The 15,520-nt window shown below is 35.7% G+C and overlaps 1 protein-coding gene across 2 annotated transcripts in view; it reads left to right on the top strand.

Annotated features, from left to right (window-relative positions):
* The window catches only part of atrnl1a (attractin-like 1a), a 431,550-nt gene that overhangs the window by 139,592 nt on the left and 276,438 nt on the right, over window positions 1–15,520 (top strand). For both annotated transcript variants that reach the window (XM_056471227.1, XM_056471228.1), the window contains exons 19-20: window positions 1,580–1,798; window positions 3,303–3,440. In XM_056471227.1, the coding sequence (XP_056327202.1) occupies window positions 1,580–1,798; window positions 3,303–3,440 (357 nt within the window). The remainder of the gene's footprint in view (window positions 1–1,579; window positions 1,799–3,302; window positions 3,441–15,520) is intronic.

The raw sequence follows: 15,520 nt of genomic DNA, 5'->3' as shown, positions 1-15,520 counted from the left end.
GTGTCAATGACAAATCTATTCTCTTATAAAATGTGCATTAGAGTGAAACTAAAGCCAGCAATTTCAATATATATTAAACCTTTTGATAAATATAGACTCTTTATGTTGTTTTATGTCATAAAATACATAAATAGGAGCACTTGTGTTCACCTTTAATTAATTTCAGGTCACTACATTTTCTAGCAATACAACCTGCTCCCACCAGTCCTTCCAGATCTTTATCCATACGGTTGATTTTCAGAGGAGGGAGCGCTAGAATTGACATGATCACACAGCTAGCCACCAATGCGACCTCTGAGGAAAGGAAACCAGCAGCAGGACAAATGGTAGCAAAATGCGAGTTTTTGGTTACAGTCAGGAGCCCTGCCTGCCAAAATAGACATAGCAACTTTTAGGGCATGCTAACACTGTATTTTTGTGAATACTTCATGTATAGATCTAGAAGTCTTGCTAGTTTTACTGACTGACAGTTAAAACTCCATTTGCGTTCTTAGCTTTTATTTGTCCTTGGAGATTTAGATAAAATATGCAGATGTTTTGGGTCTTTTTTTATGTATCTCTCTCCATTCTTTTGCCAACTTCAGCAACTGTCACTGGACTTTTTTTATATTTACCTGCCAGAGATCAATATGACGGCTCCTGTGGTGGCCGTTTCTTTTGGGCCAAACAAATAAATGTTTGCTTGACTGTAAAAACATCTCTTTAAATGTCATGTTTCATCCACACTTTAGTGGTAAGCATTATAGCAGGTTGTTTGCACTGGAGAAGACAGACCCATTGTAAATAGGTCCATGTGTGTGGGCTGTCTCTACTCAAAGGTGAAGTTTCTGGGTAAGCAAAGCTGAAACTGTTTTATCGTTGTTTGAGTGTGGCAAGAATATAATCCATCTACTCTTACATAACCAAGATATTTTGTTGCAGCAAATGTTCTCTGATGATCTTATTGTTATTGTACTGTTAATGGCTGAATTTACTTGCTGTTTTATTGTTTAGTTGAAAGGTTAACAGTGTTATTTAGTATTATTTATATAATTATCGTTAAAGTTTGTTTCAGACCTATCGTACAATATGTTTGCATCCACCAAGGTTAAAAAACTTAGACTTTCTCATAAGAATATGCATTAAAGTACATTAACTCTTTTCTCAAAATGTCTGAAATGGTTTGTTGAAGGATCAAGCCTTAAAGCCTCTTTAAACCACATCATTCCAAGATCCAGCCTTGCTCTGATTGGCTACTTTGATAAACTTGTCAGACTGTGATTTATAATGGCTTCATGACAATCATGTTTATGACAGATTTATGACAAGTTTTGTTGTCTTGGTAATGTAAATTGTCATGACACACAAAAACAGGATGTAATGTATTTGTTTATGTCAAGTTGTCATAACAAACAATGTTATTTTTGTATATTAAATGTTATACCTGATTGAATAACAATTAATTACAGTTGTTGTAAGCATGCGTAAATTCTCATTCACATTCATCATTATAAAGGTCTTATAAATACCCCTTCAAATAAAGTGTTACTGAACAGTTTTATATATTGCTTTAATACATTGAAATCTCTTTTCTTTTTAGCTCAGAACTGTTCAGGTCATCGCACATGTGGCCAATGTCTGGAACAGCCTGATTGTGGCTGGTGTGGAGACCCCACAGACACAGGACAGGGCCAGTGCATTGAGGGATCATACCGTGGACCAATGAGGAGCCTGAGCAGACAGAGCCGAGAGAGAGTACTCGACACCAGTGTCTGTTCAAGGGAAAAAGGCTTCGACTGGGCCTACATAACCTGCCCAGGTAAATCTAAAAACACACAGGCTCAAATGTACAGTGAAAGCAACCTGCAGTTTCCAATATTTTGAGGACACAGAAAAAAGTATGATTTTCATTTATTCAGAAGAACAGTATAACATATTGTAATAATAAGAATTTAGCAAAAAGAACACTTTCAGACAGTTATTGCTGTTTATCTGGCACGTTGTGGTAATTTCTTTGATTAACTGATAATTGATTCAGCAGCCTAACTTTCTAGGTTTTTTTCTGACTTTGCAATATCGTGAACTTTTCTAAAGTGACCGAAACTCTCTGACAGCAGGTTGTCCAGGTGAAGGCAAAAGGAATGACCATTTCAGCAATTGCAAACGAGTTTGCTAATTCCAAATCTGAGATTTTCTACAATATTGATTTCTAGAATATCTTTGCTGGAAGTCATTCAAAGAAAGGGCCTGTGCAATTCCTTCGAATATTTGACTGCTGTAGGTTTAGTTGAAATATTTCTTCTAGGGTCTTTGTTGTTCTCTTATTTCAATCACTATACAAAGCTGTACAAAATAAAGTGTAAGGCTTGAAGCTTACGCTGCTATTCTGATCCAATAATCAAAAACTGAAAGCAGTCGAAGAAGGTCATGTTTAAATCAATTATTTATCTGACTCTTTTGTATTTAATCGGACTCAAAATTGTTATCATCGGACTTAAAATTGTTATCATCATTGATAAAGAGAATGAATCTCAACGCCTTAAAGCTGGCAAACTTGTTTAGTAAGTTACATGTTTAAATCTACAGACAGTAGAATGAACAAACTAACAAATTGTATAAAGAAAAGCTGTAACATATGAACTGCTGTGTAACAAAGACAATGAAACTGCCTTTGTCAACATATAAGGCTATGCACCGGTGTGCGGGAGAAGCAGAGTAAAAGCCATTCTTCCCGATCAGTCTTTCCTTCTTATTCCCTGAGCAAAGCATTGTCAAATATGAGTAAAATACTAACCTAAAACATGAAAGTAGAGTTGAGGAGATAAAGTGGCGGAGAAATACATGAACACACTCTCCTCCGGCCACCATGACTCAAAAATAGTAAATAGATTGCATGCTGATATACATCAATATCTCTGTTGATTTCAGTTGAAGTCATAAACTATCAAATGACACCAAGCATGACAAAGTTTTTAATGAAAAAAAAATCATGAGCAGATATATTGTGTATGGTGAAAAGCGCATGGTTACTGTAAGCAAATGGCAGAGTTGTGTATTAGAACTGTGATGAACTCTGCCATGCCAGGAGGACCCATCTCTTGTGTGGAATGTCCCAGTAGTCCTTGATTAGAATAGAAGGAATAGTATATAAAAATTTCTTAGCTTAAAAAAAGTTTTTGTCCAGTGTTTTGGTTATTTTACTAGTCTGTTCTACTATTATGGTATAATGATTAACTTATTTCTAAAATGATTCAATCACTCATCAAAACCTATACATAATGGTTTGTATTAACAGTCTACTCTCTTCACGTTCTATTTTTTAGCATGCCAGTGTAATGGACACAGTACGTGTATTAATGGCAGTGTATGTGAGCAGTGCAAGAATCTCACAGCTGGGCTGCACTGCCAGTTCTGTTTACCTGGTTATTATGGAGACCCCACTAATGGAGGGAAATGCCAAGGTAAGATATTTGTCTTTGTGTGTACAAGTGTTTGTCCCTTTGTCTCTTTGTGCGCTTTCTAGAATAAGCATTAAAAAAAAAAAATCAGTGAGTAGGTTTCTTGAAAGGTTGGTTTGTGTACAAAGATTTTGTCCTCATCTGCTCACTCTTCCAAGCATGTATGATTTTGTCCCTCCGTGGAACACAACAGATATGTTTAGCAGAATATCCAGATGTTGCTTCACATACAGTGGAAGTGGATGGTAAACGGGGATCCTGCAGAGCATTCTAAGCAATATATGAGAGAAGATTAAAAAAAAGGTTACTGGACTTTGTTACATCGTTACATCACTCACAATGAGCAGTAAAGTGATTTGAACTGATTTTGTTAAAGTTTATAACATATTAAACATATAAACGTATGTAAACACAAATATATTGGTTGCGGTTATCTGACACAGAGACATGCAGACAAATTATATTGGTCTAATATGATAAAATAATAATATATACATTTAAAACGTTATTAATGTTAGTAGTAGTAGAATATTTTAGTCAAACTAATACAACCACTAGTCAGATAATTTTAACGTAAATATATAAGGTAATAGGTTGTTTTCAATTATGTTGTTCTGCTGATGCACAAAATTCAGATTGATGGCAGGAAAAAAAAAAACACTGAATGGAAGACATCGAGAAAAGTTTGTATATTTGTGATTTATACCATATTTCAAAGGAGATATGAGTAGAAAATAAGTACATATGTTGGGCATGATGATTATATCATAAAGAGGGCTGAGTTTTCTACTGAACTAGAATATATTTACCTGTCATCGAGACGGTAGAAACTGTATAAGCTATTATGTTATATGAAAAATACTATAGTGTTTGGAAGCATACTATAGATAATTACATGAATTAAAATGTTGTTGTAAATATATTGTTGCTCTGGTACAACACAACTGTAGTAATAAACATATTATTCAAGAGGCTTCAGTTTTCCACGCTACAATTACACACCATCACAAATGCACAATCCTAACGTTACAGTATTTCAGTTTTTCAGTTTACTATGCAACAGTATTCTGTAGCATTCAACTCAGTTGAACACATTATACACTTTCGTATGTGGTTCAAAAACATGTTTATATAAATTACTATAGTTTTTCCCCCAATGCGGATATCTTTCAGATATCAAGAAATAACAGATGAAAGCATACAAAAGCGTGGATGCATAGTCTAGATTATATTATTTATTTATTTTTGTAAGGGGGAAAAGTGCTGTACAATAATAACTGTCTAGTTTTTTCACAAGCCAGTTTCTTAAACTTTCTCTCCTTTATAAGCAAAAACTTTTGGAAGTCTATAAAAGCTGTTTGCATTTCTTATTTTGACTAATTTAAACAATTTTAAACAACATAAAAGAGAAACATTTTAATGTAGAATCCTTGAATAAAGAATCCTTCCTGCCCTCCATCTGAATTTCAAGCATAACCAATGACGTCATGTGAAAACAACCTGTATAAACTTACAAAAAAATTTATTTACAGAAAAAACTTACTTGAAATTCCTTATGTATTTTTGCATTAATTAATTAATAATTAATTAATTAATTAATTTATTTATTTATTTATTTATTTATTTATCATTCATTCATTCATTCATTCATTTTCTTTTCGGCTTAGTCACTTTACTAATCCGGGGTCGCCACAGCGGAATGAACCGCCAACTTATCCAGCACATGTTTTACGCAGCGGATGCCCTTCCAGCCGCAACCCATCACTGGGAAACATCCATACACACTCACTCACACTCATACACTACGGACAATTTAGTCTTCCCAATTCACCTGTACCACATGTTTTTGGACTTGTGGGGGAAACAGGAGCACCCGGAGGAAACCTACACGAACGCAGGGAGAACAGGCAAACTCCACACAGAAACGCTAACTGACCCAGAGGCGACAGCACTACCTACTGCGCCACCTTATTTATATATTTATTTGTTTATGTTTAGTAAATTTACCAGATAGACTAGAGTGAATCACAATTCTTAATTCATTTTCATCTGAATGCGTTTGTACATGAATGAAACGGATTGACAAGCAAATTGCTGTTTTTTTTGTTTTAACACCATACCAGATTGTTTCAGACCAATTTAACCTCTGGCTCTTGTGTGGTGGCAGGTGTAAATGTGCAGAAATGTGAAAAATGTAGATGTCCAAGGCAAGATAATGAGTGAGTCTGTCCAATTTTATCCTGGGAGATATGCTCAATAACTCCTTTTCCAGAAGAAGAAAAAAACAATCTGATTGGTTTGGAGGGGTATGATGCATAACCAGAGAGGATGTCAGAACTTTCATTATTTGTTAAACTACCCCTTTAACGTGTACGTGTTGCCAAACGCTAAATCAAACCAAAAATCGATGCAGTAGTTAATTCATAAACAGTCTTCCTGCATCCAGATGTACCACCGAATATCCCAGTGTCCCCCATCTAATTTCGTTGTAATGGTTAGTGTGGCCATATTTCATTACGAGTGCAGTATTCAACCTGACGCAAATTGTATCGATTTGATGTGGGCTCCTCGTGTTAGTCTATCACTGTGGCTTTTCTCCCAGTTTCCAGTCACCGAGTTTATGTACAAGCTCCATCGCTCTTAGAGACGAAACTGCAGCGAGAAGGAGAGAAAGGCAGCGGAGAGACGGAGAGGCGAAGAGGTGCAAGGAAGGTGGTGTAATAACATCATTCTCTGTCGGACAGATGCGCATTTTCTCTACATTGGGTGACATTAAATCATTCTTAATCATTTTCTTATTTCCCGGAGTTGACTGGCGCACCACCTCCTCGCCTATACGAGCGGTCCAGCGCTCACAGCAGAGATTTGATAGATGTCTGGCGCTCCACAAGGATACGCTCTCTCCGTCTTCCGTTTCTCCTCCCTGTTGAATTCCTTAGTGATTAAGAATGCTTTATTGACTGCGTCTTGGTGTAAATGCGCATGTGTGTTTAATGCTCTGATTGTGGCCGCTGCTAATCCCGCAGTGTCATTTTTCAGCGTTAGTGAGTGAAGGAGATTTACCTCACCTCGTACCCTAATACGTTTAAGCCACTGATCTGTGTTAGATTAGACGAGGAGAGATGGAGAGTGGCCCACTGTGTGGAGAACAGAAAGGCTGGATGGATATCTTTGACTGAATGTGTGTGTGTGTGTGTGTGTTGTCTGAAGGAGAAAAGAGACAGGCCATCAAAGTAAGATCAGGGTAAAATATGACACATGGCCGGCTGCCCTTGACGAAAGAGGGGAAAACAACGTCTGTGGAAGATGGAGGACATGTCCTTTTGAAATAGCCTTTTAGTTAGAGGACAACAGAGGGCAGACAGAGTCCAGGGATTTTCATTATGTATGTTTGATTGTTTATGTGATGATGTCATTTAGAATGCGAAATGCAAGCTTCAAGTGAAAGATGTATTCTACTGTGTGTGTGTGAGTGTGTGTTTGCTTGTGTGGGGTTGGTGGAGGGACCGCAGTCTTATATAACAGTTATAAAACAACAGTTGTATAGTATGTAGTGTACATCATGAGTTGATGTCATAATGGAGTGGCTAGAGTTTTGTGGTTTACCTACAGATATTTACAACCCATGCTCATTCTGATCACGTACCCCTATATACATTTCTGGAGACAGCAAAAATACGTGTCAGGATGTATGTTTTTTTGCAGTTTTTGTTTTTCGCGAATCCACTAGAGGCCGATGTGTCATGTATCTCCCGAGTGTCATTCGCACCAGAGGCCGCTGTCGACTGACTGTCTTATGACTGACTGACTGACGAATCGACTGACCCACCCTTCCCTAAACCCAACCAGTAGCATTTTAAAAAGCACAGATTTAAAAAGCACAGAAAAGCACAGTAGCATTTTAAAAAGCACCCGCCTTCCCTATTTTAAAAAGCAATCCAGAAAAAGAAAATCCCCCTGGTTTTACCACGTTTTCAGATATTACCAGATTCTCACCCTGTTATTTACTTGTTCATTTTATTTTTTAGCTTTGTTTTAGTCTTACCTGCTTTCTGAAACCGTTCTTCACCAGACTTGAACCTCATTGTCACAGTCAACTTCTATCTACTTCTCAAGTCCGGACATGTCGAGCTACTGGTAACAAACTGTTAACAGCTGAAAAGCCACCCATATAAGTAGTCAGCTGGTAAGCGAGAAAAGGAACGGCGTCATACCACCCCGTAGCATTCATTCAATTTAAAGACGAAATGCAACCATGCGTAGCTCTGGCTACATAATTCTCGATCTCCAGAATTATATATAGGGCTATGTTTTCAGAATGAGCCTATGTTGGATATATACAGGTCTACCTAGTAAAGAGACCAGTAAGTGTATATTGGCGCACTTTATCCCATAAGTCATAAAAAAAAGGTAAAAATCCATCCAAAAAACGTTATATCCGAAAGATATAACGAAAGATACATCCGAAAGACCATATTTAGGGGACACTATATTGAGGGATTGTTAAATGGTTATTTACTTTTTTTTGTTTTATCACCACAATAGTAAAAAAATAAACATTTCTTCCACATTTTGCTCTTAAATTAAATTGGCCTGAAATTAAATTTGGCCTGAAGTTTCTTAGGCATCAGTAAGTCCACACAGAACCTGCACGTGCAGAAATTTCAGCAGATTTTTAGCCCATCATTGAGTCTATTTATTTACTTGTGTAAATGTGTGTAAACTTTATTTTTTTTTTTTTTTTTTAAACTAATATCAGTTATATTATTGACTAATATCAAAAATGTTTTTATGATTTAATTACAAAACAGGCTGTGCAGTAATATTTCCTATCGCTTAGTAAATAAATTATATGAGAGGCTTTGTTTACCAAATAAGTGGATCTAATTGGATTTACATTGTAAACATTGAATAAAAGTTAAAAAGGTATTATTTTTTATTTCATATATTATGTTTTAGCAACGCAGTGGTGCAGTAGGTAGTTCTGTCGCTTCACAGCAAGAAGGTCGCTTGTTAGAGCCTCGACTGGGTCAGTTGGCGTTTCTGTGTGGAGTTTGCATGTTCTCCCTTGTTCGCATGGGTTTCCTCCAGGTGCTCCGGTTTTCCCCACACTCCAAAGACATGTGGAACAGGTGAATTGGGAAGGCTAAATTGTCCGTGTGTGAGTGAGTGTGTATGGATGTTTTCCAGAGATGGGTTGCAGCTGGAAGGATATCCGCTGCGGAAAAACGTGCTGGATAAGTTGGCGGTCCATTCCGCTGTAGTGACCATGGAATGATTGAATGAATGAATATTAAGTTTTTAGTTACGGTAATCCCAAAACCATTCCACATAAATCCACAGATTTTGTTGTAAAATTCTGCGCAGAAAGAGCAACAAATGTCCATCTGGCCCTAGTTATCACTGAATGTACTTCATATTGTGAGGTAGCTGACTATAATCAGCTTTAGAACGCATTCTAGGTGTTTGTAGTTAACAGATTAAGATCTGTTGTCACATGTATTTAATGTGGTGACACTTGAAATGTGGTTCTACTTATAGAGAGCCTACAGTTTTTTCCCTCATTTAACTCTACAAATACTACAATTCTCAATGACTCATTAAAAGGAAATGGCTTTGTGGGTTTTTAAATAGTCATATTTAGTAATAATATTCAGTAGTGTTTATCTATGCACTTGTTTGTAGACGTGTGTGTGTGTGTACCTGACGAAGTCATATTGACCCTACAGCAGTGCTATTCCTGGCCTCTGACTGGATGAACACATGAGCACAACACCCTCATTTCCCCTCTTTTTATTCGACCTGTACAAGTCATTCTGTGCTTGAGGTATAAAACACACACACACCTGTTCAGTCACCCAACATCACAGCCAAAGCTAGACCTGGAGCATGAATGTGAAAGCTTTGGAAGAGTGTGTTTATTTAATCTCAGTTCTGTAATTTACATAATTACATCATGCAAAATGTAAAAGTCTGTCTTCAGTTTGTGGCGGGGCTTGAAATGTTGGTAACACTTTACTTGAATGGGGTGTTCATAAGACTGTCATGTCATGTTTACAATCTGTCATAAACCCAATATAGCATATTAACTATCAATAATAACATTACAATAAACTGTCATAATGCAGAACAGTGGCTCAGTGATTAGCACTGTCGCCTCACAGCAAGAGAACCGCTGGTTTGAGTCCCAGCTTGACCAGTTGGCATTTCTGTGTGGAGTTTGCATGTTCTCCTCGTGTTCATGTGGGTTTCCTCTGGGTGCTCCAGTTTCCTCTACAGTCCAAATACATACAGTATAGATGAATTGAGTAAACTAAATTCGCCGTAGTGGATGTTTGTAAATGAGTGTGTGTTGGTGTTTCCCAGTACTGGGTTGCAGCTGGAAGAGCATCCGCTGTGTAAAACATATGCTGAATAAGTTGGCGGTTCATTCCGCTGTGGCGACCCCAGATTAATAAAGGGACTAAGCCAAAGGAAAATGAATGAATGAATGAACTGTCATGTGAACCCCCATTTCAAGTAAAGTGTTAATGAAATGTTTAAATGAGTGGTGCCTTGGTGCTGACCCTCAAACCAAAGTAAAACAGTTTTGTGTCTCATTTGATTGGGTGAACCAGCTGTCCCATAATATTGAAGTTAGATTGTTTCATTCCTAAAAATGTGAGGTGAATTTCAAGCCCCTCATTCGCATACACAGTTGAATCTTTAATAGATTATATAAGCATGCACCTTGAATAATGGCTAAAATCCATTTAGAGTTTTAGCTTTGTAAACTTTGTTGCTTTGGTAACAAGATAATTGAGAGCACTCCCACTAATTATAGTGTCAGATGAAGGTTCTCTAATGATTGTGAAGCTGGCGGAATTAGTATGATGGTATATAATGAGATTATAATGAACATTTGGGAGGTGCATGTTCATATAGTCCTGCTAATTGCAACGCTACAGGTAAATTAGCAACTGCTGTTCTTCAATATTATCTGATTTCAACTTTTTCAGACTTTTTTCTGGTTTGCTCTTAGTAAACTAATCTGAACATTGAGAATGTTTGAACATTGCTAACATTAACCTAAAAGAAATTTCTGCAATTCAATTAACCTTTATTTGTATCGCGCTTTTACAATGTAGATTGTGTCAAAGCAGCTTCACATAAAAGATCAAAGTAAATTGAGTTTAAGTTCAGATGTTTAGTGAGCTAACATCGACTTTTATGTCTCTATTGTTACGAACCCAAAATTTTTAAGGCTCGTCTAGGGAAGGGGTTAGCAACCTAAAAGGACACGCAACTCAGAAGTACAATTCTCTATTTATTTAGAGACCAAAAAAAAAAAAAGTGTCCCATAAACATAAAGTGGCAACAAAAATATAAATAATTAATTTAACAATGTTACTCAATCAAAATAATTAACATACAAAAAACATAAATAAAATATAGATAAACCATAAATCAACAAAGAATTGAATAAACAGCAACAACTCCAGCATGGCTCCTCAGCAGCGGCTGCACAAGACTCGCACAGAATTCTCGGACCTTCATCAGGACAAGATACATAGAGATTTTCAGCAAGTACGGGTCATACTCTCAAGCGAGCAAAGATCGGGAGGATCAGTCAGACACACGCTGGAAAAAAAAGAGCCGCCCCGATGCACACTCAGCTTCCGCTTATAAAGCCGACAGTCAGAATGAGCAGCAGGTGCAAGGCAGAGTTAACCTCAAAGAAAAGAAAATCATCAATTAATATCAAAAAAGCTTCCAAAGCAACATAATATTCATCATCATCATCATCATCATCATCATATTATTATTATTATTATTATTATTATTAAGAAGAAGAAGAAGAAGAATTAAAATGATAAACAGTGACACTATTGTTTTTTTTTTCTCCTTTTACTGCCTTTTCCTGTATACATCTGCATGAATCCTCATTAAATAAATGCTGTTAGTGCTGTTAGTGACTGTTTTTTTTTTCTTCCTAAGAATCCTCACTCACAGAACATGATTCAACATTCTCAACCTTTTCACTGAGCTATTTGTGGCTGTTTGATGAAGATACAGTTTACTGATGTCACATATGAACTCATAATCGCATACCAGCCTATCTGTGTACGCATATCATGTACATTTCCACTGTAAGCTGCCATGCATCGTTTTTCTTTATCACTCAGTCACACAGTTAGATAAGTCAGTGCTACTTACATCAGTCTCGGTTAGTATGAGCACATGGTGGCAGTCGCATAAAGCAGACAGGAGGGGAAACTGTAGCATCAGGCACAGATGGAGGAGATCTCCCGTTTGCCTCCCGCTCTCAACATTTTCCCCTCATCCTAATCTCTTCCAGGATCTGTTTAAGATGGCAGTTTGTTTTTGCGCACTGTGAGGTCTCAGTGGCGCCTGTCCCATCCATGCTCCTCATCTCCAACAAAACAACTGTGGCATCTAATCATGTTTTGCCACATCCAGTTTGTGTTGTACAAGCTTCTGTTGGGTTTAATGTGATTGGGTTGTGTTCACGGGAGGTCTTGCTTGACATTCCTTATAAATACCTGTTTCTTATAAACATAAAAAAAGACCCCTCAGAGGAATATGTGCACCATGTTGAAGGACCCCGTGTTGTCAATTTTTCATTATATATATATATATATATATATACATACATACATACATACATACATACATACATACGTATACACTATATATATATTAAAAGAGCAATTAAAAGATTTATGAGAGGAAATTTGTCTGTTAGATAACACCACCTTGTATATAATTTTATTTAGTAAAAATAAAGTTGTAAATATACATTGTATAACTTTATAAATATATATTATTGAATTTAAATTCATATGTTTAAATCTCATTTTTAATGACACAATAACTCGGTCAAAGACTTCATGTTTCATTACTAGCTGAATCATCTTTGAACAATTATTCAGTGACACAAATTTAGATGGTTGTTTGTCTCCACCTATTGACATAACTATGTAATTGCTACAACTTTTATTTGAGGCGTCAAGTTGCTTTAAAGAGTGGTATTAATCTCTATCATAGACATCAAAATTATAATACTGGTTGAAAACGCTGAAGACGTAATAAACACATTCTAAAAAATGATGGACTGTATTAGCTTTGGGTAAAACATTGGGTTATTTTCGAAAACAACATTTTAATTCCTTTTGTTTTTTAAACTCAACTGTTAGAGAACCCAGCAGTATATATATATATATATATATATATATATATATATATATATATATATATATATATATATATATATATATATATATATATATATATATATATATATATATATATACATAAACAGATATATATATATATATATATATATATATATATATATATATATATATATATATATATATATATATATATATATATATATATACATAAACAGATTTATGCGTTTAGGTGAACTTCACGTCACATCATTCTCCGGCCTCTAGCTGATGCAGCAGCAGGGCAGCAAAACAGTCATTGCACCTAAAAGCACATGCAGAATAAAAAAAAAAAAAAAAAAACGGGGGCTATATCCCATTCAAAAATTGTCTAGAACTGCATGTGGATTCGTTTGTCTGTCTTTTGTATGGCTTCCATTGTGTCATTCAAGTTGATGCATCATGTTAGTGATAGTTAAGGATAATTAATTCTGCAAGTTCACTACTTGGGCTGAAAAATCAAACTGACTCAACATACTAACCAACCAGGCTTTATCATATCGAGTTATGAGTTATAAATACTGCTAAAACTGAATAAAAAAATAAAACACTTTACTGAAATTTGCTTGGAAAAGTCATTTAACAAACTTTTTATTGATAAAGTTTGGAAGGAGCATGTTCAGATAATTTACCTGATTATACAAAAGACTAGCACAATTAGTGATCAGCTAACTCTCTCTCTCTCTCTCTCTCTCTCTCTCTCTCTCTCTCTCTCTCTCTCTCTCTCTCTCTCTCTCTCTCTCTCTCTCTCTCTCTATATATATATATATATATATATATATATATATATATATATATATATATATATAGCCCTGCTCTTGGACAGCATGCCAAACATGCTCATTCTTTACACCGTTCATTATATGTTAATGAGAACTCGTGAACTATATTTTGGAACAACTGTCCAAAACACAACTTGCTCAAACTAATATTTAATTTAATTATGATTAGTATAACGACAGCCACAAAAAGACATGGGACACATGGATTTACTGTCTATCCATTTTGGCAGACGACTGATGAATTCAGGAGCATAAATAGATGAATTGAAAGTTCATTAAACATGACAAATTGTAGTCTGTATAAAAATATTGCTTTCTGAAAGTGAATTGAGCAAAGAATAAATTCCAACATAAGTTTAAGTGCATGGATTTAATGTGTATAATGTTTTTCTGACACATCAGCAGTGTTGTATAGTACGCTAGGACTGTAAGTGTCCTTTAGCTCCTGATGTCCCTGTACAGTGGATCTGCTCTTTGAAAAGATGTCTCCATGGAGCCGGCTGCCAGCATCTGCTGTATTTGGCTCAGTGTAGTAACACATCACTGTGAGCTGACAACTGAGGTCATGGAGGGCACAGAACCAGGCTCACCTTCCTATCCATTAATTAAAACCTTCTGCCCCATAGAGGTGAGTGGAGAAACACTTACCTGGATCCAATTTGCCCGGAATGACGGTGGCTTCTGCCATTACCACTGTATGTGAGCTTTATATAAAAGTGCCTCAACTCCTGTTGTCATGCGTCACAGACGGTAGGTCTTATTATATGCATATTATGCCTAGGCTTATATTTTCTTATCCATATAAATATGGGTAAGAGGGTGGAAATGAAATGAAGCCTCATTTGGGCCTCTAACAAGCTAAGAACGAGTAACCTTGTTTAGGGTTCAGTACATCTAAATTGCTGAATGAGAACGAGAGTGAGAGAGAAGTGCTTCCTTTTTTAGTTTCAGGCAGAAATGTCCTCTGCACTTTTTATAGTGGTAATTATTAATCATCTTGACTTAAAATGTTTTTTTTGGGGGTTAGGACGTTTTAAGAAGTCAAAATCATTGAGTAGATGTGCAGTGATTTATGAAGTGTTAAATGTGGAGTTATAATTCCACCCCACAATAAAGAATTACAATAAAAGTTAATTCCAACTTTTCCCCAATTCACAGTTGAGAGTTGTTTTTTTCTTTCTCAGGATTGCAAGTTTGTTTCTGCATATTGACTTATAAAACTGCAATACGAATATATAAACTCAGAATTGCAGGAAATAAGGCCAGAATTGTGACTCAGAAATCTGAAAAAGTCAGAATTGCTGTATTTAAACTCCATAACAATCTCAAATGTACAATTCTGACTTTGCTTCTCACAATTCTGACTTTTTTTCTTTTTATTTAGAATTGTCTCACAATTATGACTTTTTCTTTCTATAACTTTTAAATTTGGATTTCATTATTTTGGGTTAAAAACATGCAATTATGACATATAAATTCATGATTGTAAAAATGTCAGTATGTTGATTGATTGATTGATTGATTTTATTTGACAATTCTCACACAAATATACAAACAAGTCCAGTTAGACCAATTCATACATTATTTCAAAAACTGTTGAGGATAAAGTACACAAAAAAGCCACAGGCTTATTTCTATTGTGGTCCTCGATATTTTTTTAAAATTAACGAGCAAATCATAAATGTAATGCAAACATCATCAGCTCAGCAACTCAGCACAACAAAATCCTCAACATCAACTATAAAACAACCACTTTTAAATTTCCCTTTTAAAATCACTCTGAATTTGAATCTCTTTAAAAATCATGGGCAAAGCATTCCAAGCAGCAGAGCTAGTACACAAAAAAGAATTTCTACCTGATTCACTCTTAAATCTATATGGATAAATATCCCTGCTAGGTGCTCTTGTAGAATGACAATGTACCTCACTAACTAAAACGTAATAATTAAGGAAATATTCTGGGACCATTTTCTTTAAAATCTTAAAAACCATCACTAATTTAAAATTTTTTTTACCCTATTCTCAACTTTTAAAATATTACTTTGGCTATAATGTTCATTATTTAAAT

This window comes from Danio aesculapii, chromosome 13 (genome assembly GCF_903798145.1).
Source record: "Danio aesculapii chromosome 13, fDanAes4.1, whole genome shotgun sequence".
NCBI classification, from domain to species: Eukaryota; Metazoa; Chordata; class Actinopteri; order Cypriniformes; family Danionidae; genus Danio; species Danio aesculapii.
This window is presented reverse-complemented; position numbering and strand designations above follow the sequence as displayed.